At 35.6% G+C, this 25,110-nt stretch overlaps 1 protein-coding gene across 1 annotated transcript; it reads left to right on the forward strand.

Moving 5' to 3' along the window:
- The first annotated feature begins 18,933 nt into the window (after positions 1-18,933).
- Positions 18,934-20,004, forward strand: OR5K2 (olfactory receptor family 5 subfamily K member 2). Its single transcript, XM_007986100.3, has one exon. The coding sequence runs from the start codon at positions 19,054-19,056 to the stop codon at positions 20,002-20,004; it is 951 nt and encodes a 316-aa protein (XP_007984291.3). The 5' UTR covers positions 18,934-19,053.
- The last annotated feature ends 5,106 nt before the right edge of the window (positions 20,005-25,110 follow it).

The following is a 25,110-nucleotide window of genomic DNA, read 5'->3' on the forward strand; positions in this document are numbered from 1 at the left end:
TTTGATGTAGGTATTTAATGCTATGATCATTCCTCTTAACACTGCTTTCGCTGAATCTCAGAAGTTTTGATAGGTTGTGTCAGTATTATTGTTCAGTTCAAAGAATTTTTTAATTTCCATCTTCATTTTACTGTTGACTCAACAATCATTCAGTAGTAGGTTATTTATTTCCAAGTATAAACATGGTTTTTAGGGTACCTTTTGGAGTTGATTTCCTATTTTATTCCACTGTGGTCTGAGGGAGTACTTGATATAATCTCAATTTTCTTAAATTTATTGAGACTTGTGTTGTGGCCTATCATATGTTCTATCTTGGAGAATGTTTCATGAGCTGAAGAATAGAATGCATATTCTGCAGTTGTTGGGTGGAATGCTATGTAAATATCTGCAAAGTCCATTTGTTCTAGGGTATATTTTAAGTCCATTGTTTCCATGTTGACTCTCTGCCTTGATGACCTGTCTAGTGCTGCCGGTAGAGTACTGAAGTCCCCCACTATTATTGTGTTGTCATCTATTTCATTTCTTAGGTATAGTAGTAATTGTTTTATAAATTCTGGAGCTCCAGTGTTGGGTGCATAAACATTTAGGATTGTGATATTTTCCTGTTGGACTAGTCCTTTTATCATCATATAATGTCCGTCCTTGTCTTTTTTAACTGTTGTGGCTTTAAAGTCTATTTTGTCTGATAAGAGGATAGCTATTCCTGCTTGGTTTTTGTGCCCATTGGCACGGAATATATTTTTCCACTCCTTTACCTTAAGTTTATGTGAGTACTTATGTGTTAGGTGAATCTCTTGAAGGTGTCAGATATTTGATTGGTGAATTCTTATCCATTCTGCCATTCTGTATCTTTTAAATGCAGCATTTAAACCATTTATGTTTCATGCTATTATTGAGATGTGAGGTACTATTCTATTCAACATGCTAGTTGTTGCCTGAATTCCTTGGGGTTTTTTCCATTGTGTTATTGTTTTATACCCCCTGAGAGATTTATGCTATAAGGAGGTTCTAATTTGATGTATTTCAAGGTTTTGTGTCAAGATTTAGAACTCCTTTTAGCAGTTCTTGTAGTGCTGGCTTTGAAGTGGCAAATTCCCTCAGCATTCGTTTGTCTAAAAAACACAGCATTTTTTTCCCTTTCCTTATTTTTTATTATTATTATTATACTTTAAGTTCGGGAGTACATGTGCAAAATGTGCAGGTGTGTTACATAGATACACACATGCCATGGTGATTTGCTGCATTCATCAACCTGTCATCTACATTGGTTATTTCTCCTAATGCTATCCCTCTCCTAAACCCCCCAAACCCCTGACAGGCCCTGCTGTATGCTGTTTCCCTCCCTGTGTCCATGTGTTCTCATTTTTGAACTCTTACTTATGAGTGAGAACATGTAGTATTTGGTTTTCTGTTCCTGTGTTAGTTTGCTGAGAATGATGGTTTCCAGCTTCATCTATGTCCTTGCAAAGGACATGAACTCACCTTTTTTATGGCTGCATAGTAGTCCATGGTGTCTATGTGCCACATTTTCTTTATCCAGTCTATCATTGATGGGCATTTGGGTTCATTCCAAGTTTTTGCTATTGTGAATAGTACTGTAATAAGCATATGTGTGCATGTGTCTTTATAGTAGAATTTATAATCCTTTTGGTATATTCCCAGTATTAGGATTGCTGGGTCAAATGGCATTTCTGGTTCTAGATCCTCAAGGAATCTAACACTGTCTTCCACAATGGTTGAACTAATTTACACTCCTACCAACATTGTAAAAGCGTTCCTATTTCTCCACATCCTCTCCAGCACCTGTTGTTTCCTGACTTTTTAATGACCACCATTCTAACTGGCATGAGATGGTATCTCATTGTGGTTTTGATTTGGATGTCTCTAATGACCAGTGTTGGTGAACTTTTTTTCATGTTTGTTGGCCACATAAATGTCTTCTTTTGAGAAGTGTCTGTTCATATCCTTTGCCCACTTTTTGATGGGGTTGTTTGTTTTCTTCTTGTAAATTTGTTTAAGTTCCTTGTAGGTTCTGGATATTAGCCCTTTGTCAGATAGATAAATTGCAAAAATGTTCTCCCATTCTGTAGGTTGTCTGTTCGTTCTGATGATAGTTTCTTTTGCTGTGCAGAAGCTCTTTAGTTTAATTAGATCTCACTTGTCAATTTGGTGTTTGTTGCCATTGCTTTTGGTGTTTTAGTCATGAAGTCTTTGCCCATGCCTGTGTCCTGAAAGGTATTGCCTAGGTTTTCTTCTAGGGTTTTCATGGTTTTAGGTCTAATGTTTATGACTTTAATCCATCTTGAGTTAATTTTTGTATAAGGTGTAAGGAAGGGGTCCAGTTTCAGTTTTCTGCATATGGCTAGCCAGTTTTCCCAACACCATCTATTAAATGGGGAATCCTTTCCTCCTTGCTTATTTTTGTCAAGTTTGTCAAAGATGAGATGGTTGTAGATGTGTGGCGTTATTTCTGATGCCTCTATTCTTTTCCATTGGTCTATATAACTGTTTTGGTACCAGTATCATGCTGTTTTGGTTACTGTAGCCTTATAGTATAGTTTGAAGTCAGGTAGTGTGATGCCTCCAGCTTTGTTCTTTTTGCTTAGGATTGTCTTGGCTATATGGGCTCCTTTTTGGTTCCATATGAAATTTAAATTAGCTTTTTTCTAATTCTGTGAACAGTCATTGGTAGCTCGATGTGGATAGCACTAAATCTAGAAATTACTTTGGGCAGTATAGCCATTTTCACGACATTGATTCTTCCTATGCATGAGCATGGCATGTTTTTCCATTTGTTTGTGACCTCTCTTACTTCCTTGAGCGGTGGTTTGTAGTTCTCCTTGAAGAGGTCCTTTACATCCCTTCTAAGTTGTACTTCTAGGTATTTTATTCTTTTTGTAGCCATTGTGAATGAGAGTTCACTCATGATTTGGCTCTCTTTTTGTCTATTATTGGTGTATAGAAATGCTCGTGATTTTTGCACATTGATTTTGTATCTTGAGACTTTGCTGAAGTTGCATATCAGCTTAAGGAGATTTTGGGTTGAGATGATGGGGTTTTCTAAATATACAGTCATGTCATCTGAAAACAGAGACAATTTGACTTCCTCTCTTCCTATTCAAATACTCTTTATTTCTTTCTCTTGCCTGATTGCCCTGGCCAGAACTTCCAATGCTGTGTTGAAAAGGAGTGATGAGAGAGGGCATCCTTGTCTTGTGCTGGTTTTCAAAGGGAATGCTTCCAGCTTTTGCCCATTCAGTATGATATTGGCTGCAGGTTTGTCATAAATAGCTCTTATTATTTTGAGATACGTTCCATTAATACCTAATTTATTGAGAGCTTTTAGCATGAATAGGTGTTGAATTTGATCAAAGGCCTTTTTTACATCTATTGAGATAATCATGTGGTTTTTATCATTGGTTCTGTTTATGTGATGGATTACGTTTATTGATATGCATATGTTGAACCTGTCTTGCATCCCAGGGATGAAGCCAACTTGATCGTGGTGGATAAGCTTTTTGATGTGCTGCTGGATTTGGTTTGGCAGTATTTTATTGAGGATTTTTGCATCGATGTTCATTAGGGATATTGGCCTGAAATTTTATTTTATTTTTTCTGTTGTGTCTCTGCCAGGTTTTGGTATCAGGAGGATGCTGGCCTCATAAAATGAATTAGGGAGGAGTTCCTCTTTTTCTATTGTTTGGAATAGTTTCAGAAGGAATAGTACTAGGTCCTCTTTGTACCTCTGGTAGAATTAGGCTGTGAATCCTGGGCTTCTTTTGATGGGTAGGCTATTAATTACTGCCTCAACTTCAGAACTTGTTATTGGTCTATTCAGGGATACAACTTCTTGCTGGTTTAGTCTTGGGAGGGCGTATGTGTCTAGGAATTTATCCATTTCTTCTAGATTTTCTAGTTTATTTGCATAGAGGTGTTTTTAGTATCCTCTGATAGTAGTTTTTATTTCTGTGGGATCAATAGTGATATTCCCCTTTATCATTTTTTTATTGTGTCTGTTTGATTGTTCTCTATTTCTTCTTTATTAGTCTGGCTGGATCTTTTCAAAAATCCAGCTCTTGGATTCATTCATTTTTTTAACAGTTTTTCGTGTCTCTATCTCCTTCAGTTCTCCTCTGATCTTAGTTATTGCTTGTCTACTGCTAGCTTTTGAATTTGTTTGCTCTTGCTTCTCTAGCTATTTTAATTGTAATGTTAGGGTATCAATTTTAGATCTTTTATGTTTTCTCCTGTGGGCATTTAGTGCTATAAATTTCCCTCTAAACACCTCTAAACACTGCTTTAGCTGTGTCTCAGAGATTCTGGTATGTTGTGTCTTTGTTCTCATTGGTTTCAAAGAACTATTTATTTCTGCCTTAATTTCGTTATTGACCCAGTAGTCATTCAGGGGCAGGTTGTTCAGTTTCCATTTAGTTGTGTGGTTTTGAGTGAGTGATTTCCATTCTTTTGCATTTGCTAAGGAGTGTTTTACTTCCAATTATGTGGTCAATTTTAGAATAAGTGCTATGTGGTGCTGAGAAGAATGTATATTCTCTTGATTTGGGGTGGAGAATTCTATAGCTGTCTATTAGGTCTGCTTGGTCCAGAGCCGAGTTCAAGTCTTGAATATCCTTGTCAATTTTCAAGACAGTATCTTTCCTTCACTTATGAAGATTAGTTTTGCTGGATATAAAATTCTTGGCTGATAATTGTTTTGTTTAAGGAGGCTAAAGATAGGACTTCCATCCCTTCTAGCATGTAAGATTTCTGCTGACAAATCTGCTGTTTATCTGATAGGTTTTCCTGTATAGGTTACCTGATGCTTTTGCCTCATAGCTCTCTTAAGTACCTAGGTGATGAAATGTTTTTGTGATGAACTTCCAGGGTGTTATTTTAGCTTCTTGTATTTGAATGTCTAGATCTCTAGCAAGGTCAGGGAAACTTTTCTTGATTTTTCCCTCAAATAAGTTTTCCAAACTTCTGTATTTCTCTTCTTCCTCAGGAACAGCAATTATTCTTAGGCTCCATCGCTTAACATAATCACAAACTTCTTGGGGGCTTTGGTCATTTTTCATTTATTATTTTTTTCTTTTTTAAGATTCAAAGCCTTGTTCAAAGACAATTCAAAAGCCTTGTCTTCAAGTTCTGAAGTTCTCTCTTTGACTTGTTTAATTCTATTTTTGAAAGTTTCCAGTGTATTTTGCATTTCTCTAAGTGTGTCTTTCATTTCTATAAGTTGTGATTGTTTTTTATTTATGTTACCTATATCTCTGGAGATTTTTCATCCATATTCTGTATTATTTTTTAATTTCTTTAAGTTGGTTTTCACCTTATTCTGGCACCTCCTTAAATAGCTTAATAATTGACCTTCTGAATTCTTTTTCTGGCAATTCAGAGATTTTTTCTGGGTTTGGATCCATTTCTCGTGAGCTAGTGTGATCTTCCGGGGGTGTTAAAGAATCTTGCTTTGTCATATTACCAGAATTATTTTTTCTGGTTTCTTCTCATTTGAGTAGACTATATCTATCAAATAAAAGATATGGGGTTCAAGAGCTGCTATTCAGATTATTTTGTCCCACAGGTTGATCCCTTGATGTGGTGCTCTCCCCCTTCCCTTACGGATGGGGCTTCCTGAGATTCAGACTGCAGTGGATGTCATTGTTCTTCTGGGTCTAGCTACCCAGCAGCGCTACTGAGCTTTGGGCCAGTACTGAAGAGAGTCTGCAAGGAGTCCTGTCATGCGATCCATCTTTAAGTCTCTCAGCTGTGGATGCCAGCACCTGCTTCCGTGGTGGTAGCAGGGGACTGAAGTAGACTCTTTGAGGGTTCATGGTTGTAGTTTTTAGTGTGCCGATTTTCTTGAATGTTGGTTGTGCTAGCAGTGAAGTTGTCATCTGGACAGACACAGCACCTATGGTTAGCCAGGATGTTTCAGTGGTGGAATTAGCTGTTGTTTTCTCCTTTCTTGGAGCAGGGTTTTTCTTTTATGAGTTGCTATAATGGCTTGAGTTTTTGGCCTCCAGCCAGGAGACTTTCAAGACAGCATCAGCTACAGTAGTATAGGGGAGATACAAGCTTGCTGTGATGTCACTTGGAAAAGTATTTGGATTTCTCAAGCGATGGGCGGGGCCATAGAGCTCTTGAATGATTGTATCTTTTTTCTTTGGCTATCAGAGTGGGTAGAGAAAGACCATCAGGTCGGGGCAGGATTAGGGGAGTCTGAGCTCAGACTCTCCCTGGGTGGGGCTTGCTGCAGCTGCTGTGGGTGATGGAGGTGTGGTTCTCAGGCCAATGGAGCTATGTTCCCAGGGGCATAATGGCTGCCTCTGTTGCATCATATGGGTTCCCTGCAAAGTCGGGGAAAGCTGGCAATGACAAGCCTTGCTGGTCTCCTATGCAGCCAGCAAGGCCAGTCTCAATCCCACCATGCCCCACCAATAGCACCTAGTTTATATCCAGGCAGCCAATGAGCAGTGCTGCGATCTTGCCCCAGGCTACAAGCTTTCTAGCTGAGAAAGCAAACAGGGCTTTCAGGCCCCACCCCTCCTTGCCTATCACAGCTTCTGTGCTGCTGTCTGCACTTCCCATTCCCTCCACCCCGGATTCTGCCCAGGAAAATTTGCACTTGGTCAAAATTATTACAAAGTTCAGCTGAAAGCTTTCTTCTACCTGTGGTCCTTCCCCAATTCCACTGGCAGCCATACCCATTGACTTCTGTGAGAAAACGTCAGAAATGGCTTCCCTGGGAACCAGGAATACCTACAGGGCTTTTTGTGTACTACTTCTACTTTATATTTTGCTCAGCTCTCTAAATTCTTTTCAGCTCTAGGTAAGGTTAAATCCTTCTTCCATGATCTGGGTTTTCAGGTGCCCCAGTGAGGATGTGAGGATGTGTGTTAGGAGGTGAACTTTCCCCACTCACACTTTGGGCACTCACAGTTTCTCAGCTGTTTCACAAAGCGTGCATCAGCAAGCCACTTCTTTCAAAAGGTCTGTGGGCTCTTTCAGTTTTCCTCGTATGCCTGTGCTAGTTCTTGGCGTTCTTGGACTCACTATGTGAGTCTCCACATGCTGTTCTGTTCATCCGAGAGGGAGCTGCAAGTTAGTCCCGCTTCCTGTCTGCCATTTTTTCAAAACACAAAAACTAATTTGTAGAACTTGTTAATGTTGCTAACACTTCCTTTTTACATTTTAATTATTTTAATTATTGACATATTACCTAAGTCCTAATATGCCATTTCCTGTCATCCAGGATTAATTGTCAACTGTCTGATTATCCAAAGTTTGGTGGACTAGAGAGTATTTATTTTATACATTCATCTCTGGGGACACCATTTATCTGCCTTCTACAGATCATGCCCCTTCAGATCATATTCCTACACATTTCCAGCTCAGGAAAAGTGCTCTAAAGTTGGCACTGCTTATTTGCACAAGTCTGCTTTATCAGCAAGTCTATTTCAACACATAATTTTATTTTATTTATTATTTATTTATTTTGAGACAGAGTCTTGCTCTGTTGCCCAGGCTGGAGTGCAATGGTGTGATCTTGGCTCACTGCAACCTCTGCCTCCTGGGTTCAAATTATCCTGCCTCAGCCTCCCAAGTAGCTGGGATTATAGGTGCCTGCCACCACACCAAACTAGTTTTTGTATTTTTAGGAGAGACAGGGTTTCACCATTTTGGTCAAGCCGTTCTCAAACTCCTGACTTCAAGTGATCTGCCTGCCTTGGCCTCTCAAAGTGTTGGCATTACAGGCGTGAGCCACTGTGCCCAGCTAATTTTAAATGTTGGGTCATAAGTGATGCTGATTAAACATTTGAGAAGTAGAATGTAATAGCTATAGCCCATTCAACTCTAGAGTCATACTAACTGTTGAAATATTAAATTTTTGTTTAATGTAACTCTCTGATTATAATTATAATATATTAAGATGGGACTCTATTAAGATTATGTACAGGAGAAGAAAAAAGTTATATGCAATACTAGGAAATTATTTTTATATCAGAGCAAATAAAAGACCTTATTTTACCTTCTGATGTGTCAGTCTTGTATGTCTTTCAAAGATTTAAAACTGATATTATGATGAATTATTTCTATCAATTTGAAATCTCATAAATGTGTTATTTAAATAAAATTAAAAATAATAAAATTTTAACTATTTGAAAATATAATTTTCTACTTCTTTTTCAAAGGGGATAGCCTTGCTGGTGGGCTGGACTTATTCCTTTCTTCAAAAGATACGCATTAAATTATAGCAAGAAAAAATGTATGCAGTGATACAAAAACAACAAAAATATACAATAAATTAACTACCTGTATTCAAAAGATATCTCACATGCATATACATAATGCATGTATTCATAACTTTGTTCCATTTTCTGTAGCTCTTGAGTCACAAGTAGAAAAGGTTATATTTTCCTACAAACATTTATATTGTCCTGATACTATCAAAATGTATTCATCCTCCTTGGGCCTTGGTAGTTAATGAATAACCCACTTTCAAAACTTCAGAAAACTGAATTTTAAAGATAATTTTTAAAATAATTGTAAAAACTTTAAGAGTCTATAATGACAATTTGTTTTTTAATTTTTCTTAAAGAAACATTTACTAATGATTCATTCTATTAAACATTAAACATACAGTCTGCAACTTATACCTGAGTCTTTCCATGTTGGCTCTGCCTAATCAAGGACTTTGTAGTTTCCTAGGCAGTAGCAAAGATCAGTCATTTTTATTTCTTCAAAATTTATCTTAGGCTAAGCTTCTGGTTTCTGCTGCTCTTTTGCTGTCTATACTTCTTACAGTGCTAAGTTGGATAAGTTCAGAGTATTATATGGTACAAATATTTTTCCACATGGTGTCTTCTCACCTTCCCTGGAGATAACATATAAATGGCAACTCCAGTTTTCACCTAAGACTGATGTAAAGCATCACCCATTTCTTATTATGCTATCCATCTATTTCCCTGTTTACAGTTTTTCCATTAATCAATTCAGAAGACTTTGTCTTTCATTTTTATTTTTTCCATATGTGCAAGATCTATCCCTTTATTCAGCCAACCCACTTCTGAGGTTTGCAACATGTGAAGCATTAAGGTAGTGGTGCTGAGTTAAAACAAAAATTAAATAAGACCTAGTGTCAACTTGAAAGAGTAAAACTTGTATTCAAGAAGCTAAAATGTTTTAGACTAACCCATATGAAACCATTTTGTTAACCAAAAATAAAAAAATGGTATAATACTGGCACCTTAATGGCACGTCAAAATATATTTTTTCACAAATAATTCCAATATGAGGCATGATCATCAAACTTTTCTTAAACCTAGAATCTCATTAAAATATCTTTGAGATATTCCATAAGCAGATTGGCCCTCAGCCCTTGCTGACAGATTCAGCAGATCCTTCATGCAGACTTTGAGTTCTGCCTCACATCTCTCTCTAGAGGGGCCTCAATCAAGTAGGGGCCATACCAGAAATGAAAAATATATTCTCCTTCTCATGCCAAATCCATCTCTCTCAAAACTAATTGTCAGTGATTGGATTTCAAGAGCAATAAGATGTTAGATAGAGTTTAGTGTGTAGATGTTTAATGGGGAATGCCCTTGGAGTCAATTCTTATAGAAAGGATGAAAAAAAGGGATTTGGTAGCAAGCGAAATTCAATACAATAGACACTTGACAGCCTGAATCAATCCCACAGGAGTCCTGGACATAGAAGGGCTTCATAGATCTCATGGGAAAACAAGCAAACTTTTTTTTAAAAAAAGGAAGGAAAGAAAAATACTTTGAGGAAAAGAGACAAATCAGACAACAAAATAAAATTTCCAAAAGTAATCACATCACAAACAAATTAAAATTTATAGCATTCAAAATACAAGAATAGAAGCTATATAAAAGTGAAACTTAATATTAAAAATTTTGAAATTTTAAATTATAAAGGCAAATTTTTTTTAACAATTAAGAATTAGAAGACAAAGCTTGGAGATAGACCAAAATGGTGAAATAAGACTTTCCATTGTTTGTCTCCTAGCAAAAACATCTATTAGAACAACTATCCATGCATGAAAATACCTTCACAAGAACTAAGGAAACTAGATTGAAAGTTACAGAACATGGGCATAAAACAGAAATAAGACAGACTAAAGAGGATAAAAAGGACAATTTCATATGACTCATGTCACGCCCTCCCAACACATACGTATGCCTGCATAGCACAGCTGTGAGAGAGGTAGACTCTGTTTGGGGAAAGGAGACTGAAATAATCACCCAAATTTATCATGGACCCAAGTGCCTGGCCATCCCCTATGACCTGAGACTCCTACACAGCACAAAGGAACTTAGCCTCCAGGCTGGCCTCATTTACTTATTGCCTCTCATTCCAAGGCCTCAGACCTACCCCAGAACCAGGCCAGCCCTTGCAGACCCAGATGAGACAAGCACCCACAGTCAATGAATTCAGGCTCATCCCTGTGACATGCCCCCATTTGTAGTCCCACACTTCAAGCTGACATCCATGTCAGGCTGGACCTTGCAACCTCAAGCTCCAAGTAAGTATGCAGGGACCCAGGTATCGGGCCAACCCTGCAGCCCTAGACTCAGTCCCACCACATCAAAAGGCCAGCTCCTGCAGCCCCAGGCTTCAAGCAGACCCCTGTGACAGACCTGTTTGCAAAACTCATGACTCCAGCCCAGCCTCCTACAAACCCAGGTTCCATGCCCAACCCAGTTCCAGGATAACACCTGCAGCTCCATGGACCAAGTTGGCATCCAGAGCCCTAGGACACAGAATAACGCAACATCTGGGCAAAACCCTGTAGCCCAACTATGTAGGCAATTCCCCCATGGATCCAAGATCCTGACCAATCCCAGTGAACACTAGCTCCAGGCCAACCTGCCAAGAACTCCACCAGTAAGTCCACCCACCCATGAACTCCACCAAATGGCCTAACAAGAATCTCTAGACTGGTTGACTCCTGAAGGGCATCTCCTGCTAAAGCCAGTCTGTGAATACTGAAATAGGTGCCAGCTTCTTCAAATGTACAGACACTAATACATAGCCACAAGGAACATGAACAATCAGGGAAATGAGACACCAACCAAGGAACAAAATAAAGCATCAATAACTGGACCCTAAAGAAATGGATACTTATGAACTGCCTAAAAAGAATGAAAATAATAATCTCAAAGAAGCTTAGTAAGATGCAAGAGAACACAGATAAACAAATAAATGTAATAATGAAATCAATAAATAAAATTAGAAACTTAAAGAAATAGAAACCATTAAAAAGAACTAAACAGGAATTCTGGAGCTTTAGATGACTTCATGAAAAATTCCATAAAGAGTTCAACAGCAGACTCAATAAAGTAAAACATGAATTAGTGAGCTTGAAGAAAACTCGTTGGAGATCAGCCAATCAGAGAAACAGAGGGCAAAAAAAATGAAAAAGAGGGAATAAAGTCTATGAAAATTATGGGACATCATTAAGTGAACAAATACATACATTATGGGAGATCCAGAAGTGTCAACAAAATAGAATGAGACAGAAAGCTTATACAGAAAAATAATGATGAAAAAATTCTCAAAAATGAAGAAGGGAATAAACATCCAAATCCATGAATCCCAAAGAACCCTAAATACATTAAGTATATGGAAATCTGCTCTAAGACACATTATATCAAAATGTTCAAAAAGTCAAAGACAAACCTAAAATTTTGATGACAGCAAGCGAAAAGCAATTTGTTATATGCAAAAGAAGCCCAGTTAGACTAACGGTAGATTTATCAGCGCTATTATTTCAGGCCAGAAGAGAGTGAGTGATACATCGAAAGTGCTGGAAGGATAAAACCACCAACAAAGAATACTATACTCAGCAAGATGTCCTTCAGAAATAAAGAGGAGAAAATAACTTTTTCAGACAAGAAAAAAAAAGCCTAAGTGCTAAAGGGAGTTTTTCAAGTTGAAACAAATAAATGCTAACTAACAACATAAAAATATATGAACGTGTAAAGCTCACTGTGAAGGTAAGAATATAATCAAATCCGGAATACTCTCATTCTGTAAAGGTGATACACAAATCACATTTAACTCTAGTATGAAGTTAAAAGATAAAAGGATAAATATAACCATAGCTACTATAATTTAGGTTTGGATACATAAAATATAAAGTAAGCAAATTGTAACATTGACAACATAAAATGTGAGGGGAGTAGTAAATACAATGTATAGTTTTTGTATGCAGTCAAAGCTAAGTTGTGATCAGCTTAAACTCATCAGATATAAGATATTTTATGTACACCTCATGGTAAGTACAGACACATACACCCACAACAACAACAACAACTGCAGCCCTGCAGCAGATACACAAAAGATAAAAAGAAGAAATTAAAGCATACCACTACAAAAAAATCATTAAATTACAAAGGAAGATGACAAAAGAAGAGGAATGAAATAAAGGAACTATAATATAATTAGAAGACAACTAAAAAATTGTGGTAGTAGTCCTTACCTAACAATAATTACTTAACTATTGACCTTAAAGAGAGCAAGAGTGGCTATACTTTTATCAGACAAATTAGACTTTAAGTCAAGAACTGATATAAAACACAAAGAAGGTCATTATATAATGATAAAGAAATCACTTCAACAAAACGATGTAACAATTATAAATATGTATACACAAATCTTGACACACTTAAATATACATAATGCAAATCTAACAGAACTGAATGAAGAAATAGATAGCAATATAATAATAGCGAGGGACTTCAATACCCCACTTTCAACAATGGACAGATAATTAACACAAAAAATCAATAAAGAAACAGTAGACATTAACAACACTATAGACCACAGGAATCTAACAGACATATACAGAATGTTTCAACCAACAGCAGCAATATACTTGAGCAGTATTATTTTTCTTCAAGTGCACCTGAAACATTTTCCAAGATAGATTATATGTTAGGCCATCAAACAAGTCTTTAAAAATTCAAGAAGATTGAAACAATATCAAGTGTCCTTTCTAACAACAATGGTATGCATCCAGAAAACAGCAACAGGAAGAAAATTGGAAAATCCACACAAACACGTAGAAATTAAATTACACACTCCTAAGCATCTAATAGGACAAAGAGAAAATCAAAAGAGAAATAAAAACATATCTGGAGACAAGTGAAAATGGAAACTACATACCTAAACATATTGGATGCAGCAAAAGCAGTTCTAAGAGAAGTTTATAGCAATAAATGCCAATATTAACAAAGAAGAAAGATCTCAAATAAAAATCATAAGTTTACATCTCAAGGAACTAGAACAAAATAACAGATACCAGATCATCAATAAATAAAACAAAAACTAGAAAAATAATATTAAGTATTAATGAAACTGAATTGTTTTTGAAAAGATAAATCAAGAAACCTTTAGCTAGACTAAGAAAAATAAAAAGAAGACTCACAAAAATAAAATTATAAACAAAAGAGGAGACATTACAACTGGTATCATGAAAATGCAAAGCATCAAAAAAGACTATTATGAATGATTATACATATGTAAACAAATTGGTTAACCTAGAAGAAATGGATATATAATTCTTAGGAGGATACCACTTACTCAGCCTAAATCATAAAGAAATAATCTCAACAGATAAATAATGAGTAAAGAGATTGAATCAGTAATCAAAAAACTTACAAAGAAAAGAAGTCCACAAATTGATAGCTTCATTGGTGAGTTCTAGGAAAAAATTTAAAGAATGATTAATGCTAATTTTTTTCAGACTCTTCAAAACAATTAAAAAGAGAGAAATATTCCAAACACAGTTTATGAGCCCAGCATTATACTGGTAAAAGCAAGATTGAGACATTACAGGGAGAGAAAATTACAAGGCTACTCTCCCAGATGAACACAGACACAAAAGTCCTCCACAAAATACTAGCAAACTGAACACCACAGCACATTGAAAGGGTCACACATCATGATTAAGTGTGATTTTCCCCTGGGAGGCGAGGAAGACTGACATACTAATCAACAAATATGATATACCACATTAACAGAATGACAGAGTTAAAAAAAATCATCTCAATATACGCAGAAAAGCATTTGACAAAATTCAACATACTTTCACATGATAAAAACTCTCAACAGATTAAGTATAGATGAAATGTACCTAAAAATAGGTACAAACCCAGAGGTAACATCATACTCAGCATGAAAAACTAAAAGCTTTTTCTGAACGATAAAAAACAAGACAGGAATGTCCACCCTCACTATCTGTATGCAAAATAGAACTGGAAGTCCTAGCCAGAGACATCAGGCAAGAAAATCAATAAAATGTATTTATATTGGAAAGGAAGAAGTAAACTTTTCTGTATTTGAAGGTGACATAGTCTTAAGTATTGAAAACCTTAATGACTCCACCAAAAAGCTGTTAGAACTAATAATTCATTCCATAAGTTTACAGGATACAAAATCAACATACAAAAATTACTATTTCTATATAATAATGACAACAAAGTATCTGAAACAGAAACCAAGAAAATAATCTCATTTAAAATAACATTAAACAAAAATAGAATACTTAAGAATAACTTTAACCAATGAGGCAAAAAATCTGTAACTGAAAGCTATTAAACACTGATAAAAGAAATTGAAGACACAAATAAAACAAAAGGCATCCCATGTTTATGTACTGGAAGAATTAATATTGTGAAAATGCCTATACAAGTCAAAGCTATCTGCAGATTCAATGAAATATTAAAATTTTAATAACATTTTTCACAGAAATAGAAAACATTGTTAAATTACAATGGAACCATAAAAAATTTCAAATGACAAAAGCAGTCTAAAGCAAAAAAAATCAAAACTGGCCCCATTTCAAAACTTACTACAAATCAAAACGGCATAGTACTGACGTTCCATACATAAACCAGTAGAATAGCATAGAAAGCCCAGAAATAAATCCCTGCATTTAAGGTCAATTGCTTTTTAATGAAACTGCAAAGAACATACAATGGGGAAAGGACAGTCTTCTCTATTAAATGTGTTGGGAAACGTAAATATTCACATGAAGAAAAATAAAGTTAAACCATTATTTCACACTTTATTCAAAAAACAACTCAAAATGTTATTACTTAAACGTAGAACGTGAAACCATAAAGTTATTAGGAGAAAATATAGGAAAAAGGTTCTTGACATTGGTCTAGATTATAATTTTTTGGATATAACCTTTAACTCACAGACAACAAAAGCAAAAATAGACAGATGGGACTACATTAAACTAAAATGCTGCTGCACAGCAAAGGAAGCATTCATACAATTAAGAGACAACCCACAAAATGGGAGAAAATATTAGCAAACCACACATCTGATAAGGGATTAATATCCAAACTACAAAAGGAACCTAAATAACTCAATAGTAAGAAAACAGCGTGATTTTACAAGTGAACAAAGGACCTGAATAGACATTTCTCGAAGGAATGAATAATGGATATATAAAAAATTGCTCAACATCACTGTCATCAGATACACGCAAATTAAAACCAAAAGACAGGACCTTCTATCTATCAGAATGACTATCCTCAAAAAGACAGAAGATAGCAAGTGTTGGTGAGGATATGGAGAAAATGGAATCCTTGCACACTGTTAATGGCAATTAAAATTAATACAGCCATTGTGAAAAACATAGAGGCAAATCTAAACAGTTAAAAATAGAACTTCCATATTAACCAGCAATCTCATTACTGGGTATATATTGAAAGGAAATGAAATCAAGATGTCAAAAAAATCTACACTCCTATGACCATGTAGCATTATCTATAATAGCCAAGATATGGAATCAACCTGTGTTCATCAACAAATTAATTATTAAGGAAAACATCATAAATATACCCAGTGGAATATTATTGTGCTTAAAACAGAAGAAAATTCTGTCATTTGCAACAACATGGACCAACCTGGAGGATATTAGGTTAAGGAAAAAATTCAGACACAGAAAGACCAGTACCATATGATCTGATTATATGTGGATTCTAAAACAGTCATAGAGCAGAGTACAGCAGAGGGGTTACGAATGGTTGGATAGTAAAGTGGGTAGATATTGATCAAATTATTCAAACTTTTAGTTAGACTGAAGGAATTAGTTCAGGAGATTTGTTGTACAATATGGTGATTTTGTTAAAACAATGTATTGATTTCTTGAAAATATTTGAGTATAAATTTTAAAAGTTATCACCCATACAAAAATAATAAGTGTATAGACAATACATGTTAATGAGCCTGATTTAGCCATTCCACAATATATACATATATTAACCCATCACGTTGTACGCCATAAACATATGCAATTTTTATGAGCCAATTAAAAATAAATTTTAAAAAATACAATAAGGCCAGAGCTCCTGAAATAAAATACTATCACTAACCAAAGAAAAAAAATATGGAGAATGTGTTAACTTCCAAACTCTGCTCACAACAAGCAATCTCCCCTCCAAGGCAACTAATCCTAGCCCAATTGACAATTCCTCCATGAAGCCTTTGCTGACTGCTCCAGTATGAATATTTTCTTCCCACTAAGGATTTTATATTCAGATTGATGATAAGGATAAGTGGTATAAACTCAAATGAACGAAAATCAAAATATGGCCCTTAAAGTTTGTTTATTAATCAATTTTTGGCTTACTCTCCAGGTCTCAAAGGATATGCCTAATTAATCCAATTTAGTATGTGTGTAATGTTCAGGAGATTAAGTCTCTTAGGCTATACTTTGATGTCAATGCCAAATAAATCCTCTTAGAATTATTTTGAATAGCTGGGTCATTCTGTACAAGGACATAAATATTAACATTGATCTCATTGTACATATATTCTCCCAAATGATCAAAAAGATAGTTTAATTGCTGCATCTAATTTAAAAACTAATACCAGGCAACCAGATGGTCTCGATAAAACTCTTATCAGGAAAATCGAGGTGAGAATTTAACACTTATTATTACTAAAAAAATTGATATCCCGAAACATTTTTTCTTTGAGTTACTTATGGTTTTCTTTTTCCTTACATTTCTAATTTTTCAATTTTTTAAGATTCTTATATTCTTTTTCTAAATCTAAAGTCTATTGTGTAAACTCTAGACAATTTACTATAATTCATTTGTATCACTTATGAATTCAAGATGAGCCTACATTGATCCAAAACTAAATAAGAGCACACACTTTTGTAGTAATAACAGAATACGTTAGGGAAGATGTTTAAACTTCTTTAAATAATGAGGTAACCTCTACAATGAAATAGTGTTGAAAATGTATTGTGCATTCCCTATGTATTAAAAAATCATATGAACAAGGACTATAATTTCAAACCAATCTTTTAAACCCCTGATATAATTTTAGGGAGTGTTCTTGTTTCTCTTTTGATTCTTAGAGAAATCAAATACCAATATAAACCTTATATCTGTTTAATTTACTATAATCAACCAAGAAAACTGAAGGAAATCTTATGTTATGTGACTTTAAACTGGCAAGGGTAACTAGTTAAGGAAAAGTATTCAAATTATATTTATATACATTTCAAAGTTCATTTTAAAGTATTGTTTCTAAAGATATCATCCCCCAAATAATCTGATATTTAAAAGTCAGCAATATTTTCAGGAAACTAAAATAGAAGAGGTCTTTCTATGTCTCTCCAAAACATTTTCTCTGTTCCTGAAATTTGGGGTGTACTTGTGGTCACTTACTATCCAGAAAATTATCAATCTGTAAATGTCTAGACCAGTCTCAACTACCTTTTAAAGAAAGTAACATAAAACAGGCATTCAATATCAGTGCATGCATACATGTTTCCAAAAGTAACTATAATAAATGAAGGTAGATTGAAATAAAACATGCCCCAACAGATTAGAACTCCATGTTTAAGGACCTACCTAAGGGGTTAGTAACGGAAGTTTTAAAAATATCCTCAAATTTTAACAAATGTGATCTAGAATCTATTCCAAATAGAATCTAGGAATACCATAAAATCATAATGTTCAAAAGAGCAAAAGTTGACACTAAGGTGATATTGCTTTTATACATAAAGGATCATAAGAATGCATTACCACAAGATATGAACATATCCCTGAATGTTTTGAAACACATGCGAGACTGTCGGCAAATAATTATTGTAACTACCAATGTCATCGTCATGAGAATGAAGCAGGCACTTGTTCAGTAAGTGCATTGTGATGTTCTCCACTGTAGATTTCTAAAGTGCAGAAAACATTTGTTGAATCCCCAATGATTTTTATGGATTTATCGAAGTATGAAACATAGCAGTTCTAAGGGTATTTAATTTTATGTACTTAATAAAGATTGTTTTCTGAATATGAGGAATAGTTATTATAGAAAACTTAAAATAGAGAAAAATATGAAGAGGAAAAAATGACCAATAATTTTTATACATAGCAAAAACTAGTGAAAACATTTTGATGTGCTTCTGTACTACCTTCTGTTACATTTACATGTAAATATTTATTTGGTAATTCAGGTTATACTGCATGTAAAACCTTTTATTTTGCTTTTATTCAATATTTTGTGTCTGTTTTATTATAATAAATATTCTAGCTAAACACCATTTAAAATATTTGACAGTATACATTTATACAGATGATTCACATTTATTTAATCATACTGGTTAACTAAATGGTTACCATTTAGGTGTTTAAATTTTTCACTATTATGAATGAGATTACAATGAACATCATTATATGTACATATTTTCTGAAGTTTTAGTTATTTCTTTTTGACAGATTTATTTTTACTGGTTAAAAGGTATGAACCTTAAAAGTTTTTTAATCTATTACCAAATTATTTTCTAATGATTACACCAATTTATACATTTATCAGGAATGCAATTAAGTTGCCATTTTACTGTTTCCCAGATAACACTCAATATTGTCAGTTTTTTAAAAATCTTATTATCATCTTGTGGAAGATGCTCTCCTTCTTTTAAGCCAAAGAGACCTCAATAATTGTGGCATATTATAAATTAGTGCCTTATTTCTCCACCATTTTTTTTCAGAGAGGTCAGGAATGGCTGAAGAAAATCATACCATGAAAAATGAGTTTATCCTCACAGGATTTACAGATCACCCAGAGCTGAAGACTCTGTTGTTTGTGGTGTTCTTTGCCATCTATCTGATCACCATGGTGGGGAATATTGGTATGGTGGCACTGATATTTACACACCGCCGACTTCACACACCAATGTACATCTTTCTGGGAAACCTGGCTCTTGTGGATTCTTGCTGTGCCTGTGCCATTACCCCCAAAATGTTAGAGAACTTCTTTTCTGAGGACAAAAGGATTTCCCTCTATGAATGTATAGTACAGTTTTATTTTCTCTGCACTGTGGAAACTGCAGACTGCTTTCTTCTGGCAGCAATGGCCTATGACCGCTATGTGGCTATATGCAGCCCACTGCAGTACCACATCATGATGTCCAAGAAACTCTGCATTCAGATGACCACAGGGGCCTTCATAGCTGGAAACCTACATTCCATGATTCATGTGGGGCTTGTATTTAGGTTAGTTTTCTGTGGATCGAATCACATCAACCACTTTTACTGTGATATTCTTCCCTTGTATAGACTCTCCTGTGTTGACCCTTTCATCAATGAACTGGTTCTATTCATCTTCTCAGGTTCAATTCAAGTCTTTACCATAGGTAGTGTCTTAATATCTTATCTCCATATTCTTCTTACTATTTTCAGAATGAAATCCAGAGAGGGAAGGGCCAAAGCCTTTTCTACCTGTGCATCCCACTTTTCATCAGTTTCATTATTCTATGGATCTATTTTTTTCACATACATTAGACCGAATTTGGTTGAAGAAGGAGGTAATGATATGCCAGCTGCAATTTTATTTACAATAGTAGTTCCCTTACTAAATCCTTTCATTTATAGTCTGAGAAACAAGGAAGTAATAAGTGTCTTAAGAAAAACTCTGCTGAAAATAAAATCTCAAGAAAGTGTGAACAAATGACATCTATCCTAGCTTAATGGTTTAACGCTCAAAAACCTTCTAAATAAAATTACACAGAGGAAGTGTACTAATCGTATACAAAATATTAAAACATGTCAAAATGCAATCAAATTAAGCGGAAATATGTGACAGGGAAAATTCATGGAAAGGAGTGAGTTGTGCTAAATCTTTACTCAGAATTTAAAAGCACATCCAAACATTGAATTCATTCAAGCAGCAATGTAGAATGCCACCATGCCTATAGGCTGTGTTAGTAACAATTATGATTAACACCCAAAACAACAGCAAAACTACAAGTTACAAATATAAAAGGCTATTCCACTTACAAAGTGGGCTTTGATAACCAGCCCATTCTAATAGCTTACAACATGAGCATTACAGTTATGTGTTTAAGATCATGTGAACAGTCAACCAATGAAATTACTTACATCCATGAGCAACAAAAATGGCAAGTGGATTTTGAGGAAGAAAATGTAATCGTGTGTGGGGGACATTATTGTAGTTAGAATGGGGTAGTCAGGAAATGATTGTGCCCAATAAAAGTGAATATTGTATTTCCAAATTGAAGTTGTTGTTAAATGATTTAAACATTTAAATAATTAAAATCAGAATGTCAAATTTCAAGATAGGTTACATTAAGTTTTATTTACTCCAAAATCTGCATGCATGAAGATACCATATCATAAAGTTCTAGACAAACAGTTCAAGCTTCATGTAGATCTGAAGAGCCTTCATTGCCAGTGAGTTAGGCTAAAACTTCTCTGTGCCCCTTCCTGAGAGGTGAGGAAGGGGTTAAACAATGGAGACACAATCTTTTGGTATATTATATATAGACATGTCAAAACGTATGATTGTTGAACTGTGGGCAGGGCTTATCTCAAATACTTTCTTTTATTCCTTCACCACTGCAAAATTTAAAGTTGTTTAATACGGATAGAACCTAATAATCTTATGTGACATCATAAAGAAATAGTTTCCAATTATTCACTCTACATATGTTTATTGAGATTCTGCTATGTATGAGAACTGTTCTAGATGCTAAGACATATTAATGACCAAGACACCACTCTTTTCGTCGTCTTAAATAATGGAACATTGCCATTATTTTAATTACTAACTTCTGGAACAAGGAGGACCCATAACAGGTAACAGAAAAATTCTCCCTTCCACGTCCTCTCTTGATGCTCTGTGGTCACATCTAAGTTTTCAGAAGGCAATTGTCAGGTTGCAGTGGGTCTCATCACTGCATCACATGGAAAATCAGCATGCTGAGTCTATATAGAAAAAGGAGCAGACAACAGATATATTTTCTAGATATAATTCCCTAAACCATGAATGCAAAACTATAAAAATATAGTGTATATTTGTAACCTCCAAGAAAACCTATCCTAGTTCATTCCAGTTATACTCAGACATTTCAGTATTTCCTTGCCTGTTTCACATTTAAACCCCATCAATTGAGTTTTTGCTTAATTCACTTCCATCAGCACCACCAAATGGATTTGAATACTTACTATGTGTCTATCCTGTGCTAAGCTGTATATACACATTATTACCTCATTTAACCCTCATAAATCCTGTGAGAGAACTACAATTATTATCCCATGTGACAGGTGAGAATATGAAGGGCAGTATGATTGAGTCGCTTGTTCAATGACCCACAGGAGTCTGCATGACCTGAACCCCAGGCTGCCTAACTACAAAAACTATATTCTCGATTATTACATAAGAAATCACAAAAGGTCACCCAGATGTTGCACAGAATTATGTATCCCACGCAATGCAGAACAGCATAGTGTTCTTTGGAAAATTAATTTTAAGAGATTTAAAAATAAGGAGAATATTTATTAAAATTTTTTATAAAAGCAAAATTTGACTTTTCTTGAAAAACTGGCAACAATTCTTATGTCACCTCCCTGGCCCCTCTGAACATTTAAATGTATAACTTTGCATTAAAAACTACTGCCTCTCATCATACTTCATTATTTCAGTGCTTACTTACAGTAGAAATATTTACCAAGTTGTAGTTGTGAATTATAAAATATGCTGATTTGAACAATTTCTCAATGTTTCAGCTTACCTTTTATAATGAAAACATTTAAAAAAAGAAATGACCAAAAAGTTCCAGAAGGGATAATTTATTAATTCGTTTGCAGTCACATGTAGTGGGTTAAGAAAAAGCAAAAATAACAATAAATAAATAAACTAAATACAGAATTTATCGGGCACCTAATAAAACGGTGGTGTGTTTTTGGGGTGTGTATTTCTGCTAGATGCCTTTTCACTATGCATTAAGTATGCAATGTAGGATTCAACTAGTACCAGGAGGAAAGATGGGAAATTTTGACCTGTTTGTTATACACCAGAGGAGAAAAATTGGGAAGAAATACTCAACCTACAAGAACTATAAATAGATTTAACCAGAAAAAACTTTACATTTTAAATGCCTGCATTGACTTCTTCCCTGGTTTCCTGAGTCCAGCTAGGTCAATTTTATAGTAAGAGGCCCCGACTTCCATCTTCTCAGAGATTGCATCTGTTGGTTACATCATCCATGAGTGGAAACTTTACAGTTCAAAGAAAAAGTAATGGTTTGAAGATCATATTCACTGGGGAAGAAATGAAGATGAAAAGAAGGATGCAGTTCATTTTAAGTTCTGAGGGTAGAAGTAGATTTCAGGGTGATTTCAGGGAAGTAGATTTGTCTTTTCCTCCGGGGAATAATCAGATTTCTTCCCAAATCCCTACAACCTCTTTCCTCTTCTCCTACTTGGGCTTCCTTGTTTGCACGCATGCGTGTGCAGGAATGGCTGTGTGCTTGGACTCAGCTCCAGTTGGAAGCATGCTCTCCTTTGTTACTGTTGGAGAAATTCAACAGTACAAAAATACAGTTGATGACTTGATGAAAGCGCTGCACCTTCAAGCCATAGATGCAGCCCTTTTGTCAAGTCATCAACTGCATTTTTGTACTGAGGTTAACAAAAAAAGAGATAAAATATTAATTGTTCCTTTAAACTTTAAGAAAACTTTAAAAGAAAAAAATAAGCCAAATGCATTATTTTAAAAAAGAAAATCTTATACAGTAAACAGTTAACTGTTGAGCTGTACATTCTTTATAAAAAAATTATTCAGTTTTACTGAGCAGGAGATATAGGTCTGAACTTGATAGAAATATGGTAGAACAATAATCAATATAATTCATTTTCAGTAAATACATTTTACTAAATATGGTTATTGACCAACCCTTTTATTAACTATAAACTTGCTATTTTATTTGGTTTGAATTAGCTTCATCTCTGCGTTATAATTTTATGTTTTGTTTATGGTGATGAATCAACATCAATCCCAGGGAACAGAGAGAACAGATACCAGTTAGTCCTGTTTAAGGTGTTAACAATAAAGGTAGCTCCATTTTCATAAAGGAAAGAAAGCCAAATACTCATGTGGGACAGCATGTATTATCAAATCAGTGTGATAACTTTGGAGAAATGAGTCATATACCGATATGACTTATAGGTCTATTTTGTTTGACGCTCCCTTTAGAAGACCAGATACAATAATACTTACGAAATGAAGGAAAACTGACTGAGATAAAAGTCACAAAATTTATACTGGGAGAATAACTTACTGGAGATTGTTTTAAACATGACTTTATGCAGAGATATGTATCTATGTGGAACTAGTTCTTCATAAAACCAGAGAATTAACATGAGAAAAGTAAACAACAGCATTTTGGCTACGATGCCCTGATGGGCATGTTAGGACATTCTAACCTGAATGCAGGTGTTGGAGCTTACTGGTATACCATTTAAGATGGGTAGTCAGGGGTTGGGAGGAGACATGTTTTGAATGTTTGCAGTCAATCTGAATATAGACTAAATGAGTTATTCTAGGATACCACAAGCGGGGATAAGAGGGCAGGGAAAATTTATTTACTCATGCCTGGAAGGCAAATATGTATAGACTAACCCAATGTGTAGGTCAAGTAATGTAATATGAGGGGCACCTAAACTATTCTAGTCAAAATACTTCTCCAACTCTATAGCAAGTGCATATTCCACTATTAGAATACTAAATTGAGGCAAACATGATGGATAGATTTTATCTTTCCTGCCAAATGAGTAAGAGGACGATTGATTGGACTCAGAAATATGTTATGCTTCCATATTTTTAAAAAATTATTTACTTTTAAAACAAATGTGGTGGCACATATTCCATGTTATTTGTGAGGGGAGGGGTGCAGTCTGTGTCTCAGGATCTATTAAATGCATGACACCAGCTGAAGCGTTCAAACACTATATTAAGAAAGAAAGGCAAGCAGGTAAGAAGCATGAAAGACGGGACCTGGAGCAAGATGGCCAAATAGGAACAGTTCCAGTCTCCAGCTCCCAGCATGAGAGACACAGAAGACGGGTGATTTCTGCATTTTCAACTGAGGTACCGGGTTCATCTCACTGGGGAGTGCTGGACAATTGGTGCTTGTCAGCTGGTGCAGCCCGACCAGCAAGAGCTGAAGCAGGGCCAGGCATCGCCTCACCTGGGAAGCACAAGGGGGAAGGGAATCCCTTTTCCTAGCCAGGGGAACTGAGACACACAACACCTGGAAAATAGGGTAACTCCCACCTTAATACTGCACTTTACCAAGGGTCTTAGCAAACGGCACACCAGGAGATTGTATCCCACACCTGGCCGGGAGGGTCCCACACCCACTGAGCCTCCCTCATTGCTAGCACAGCAGTCTGAGATCTAACTGCAAGGCACCAGCGAGCCTGGGGGAGGGGCACCTCCCATTGCTGAGGCTTAAGTAGGTAAACAAAGCCCCAGGAAGCTCGAACTGGGTGGAGCCCACAGCAGCTCAAGGAGGCCTGCCTGTCTCTGTAGACTCCACCTCTGGGGAGAGGGCACAGCTAAACAAAAGCAGCAGAAACCTCTGCAGATGCAAATGACCCTGTCTGACAGCTTTGAAGAGAGCAGTGGATCTCCCAACATGGAGGTTGAGATCGGAGAATGGACAGACTGCCTACTCAAGTGGGTCCCTGACCCCTGAGTAGCCTAACTGGGAGACATCCCCCACTAGGTGCAGATCGACACCCCACACCTCACATG

The sequence above is a fragment of the Chlorocebus sabaeus genome, chromosome 22 (genome assembly GCF_047675955.1).
Source record: "Chlorocebus sabaeus isolate Y175 chromosome 22, mChlSab1.0.hap1, whole genome shotgun sequence".
In the NCBI taxonomy this organism is placed as follows: domain Eukaryota; kingdom Metazoa; phylum Chordata; class Mammalia; order Primates; family Cercopithecidae; genus Chlorocebus; species Chlorocebus sabaeus.

Coding starts and splice junctions, on each gene's coding strand:
- OR5K2 (XM_007986100.3), top strand. CDS start 19,054: ATGGCTGAAGAAAATCATACCATGAAAAATGAGTTTATCCTCACAGGA.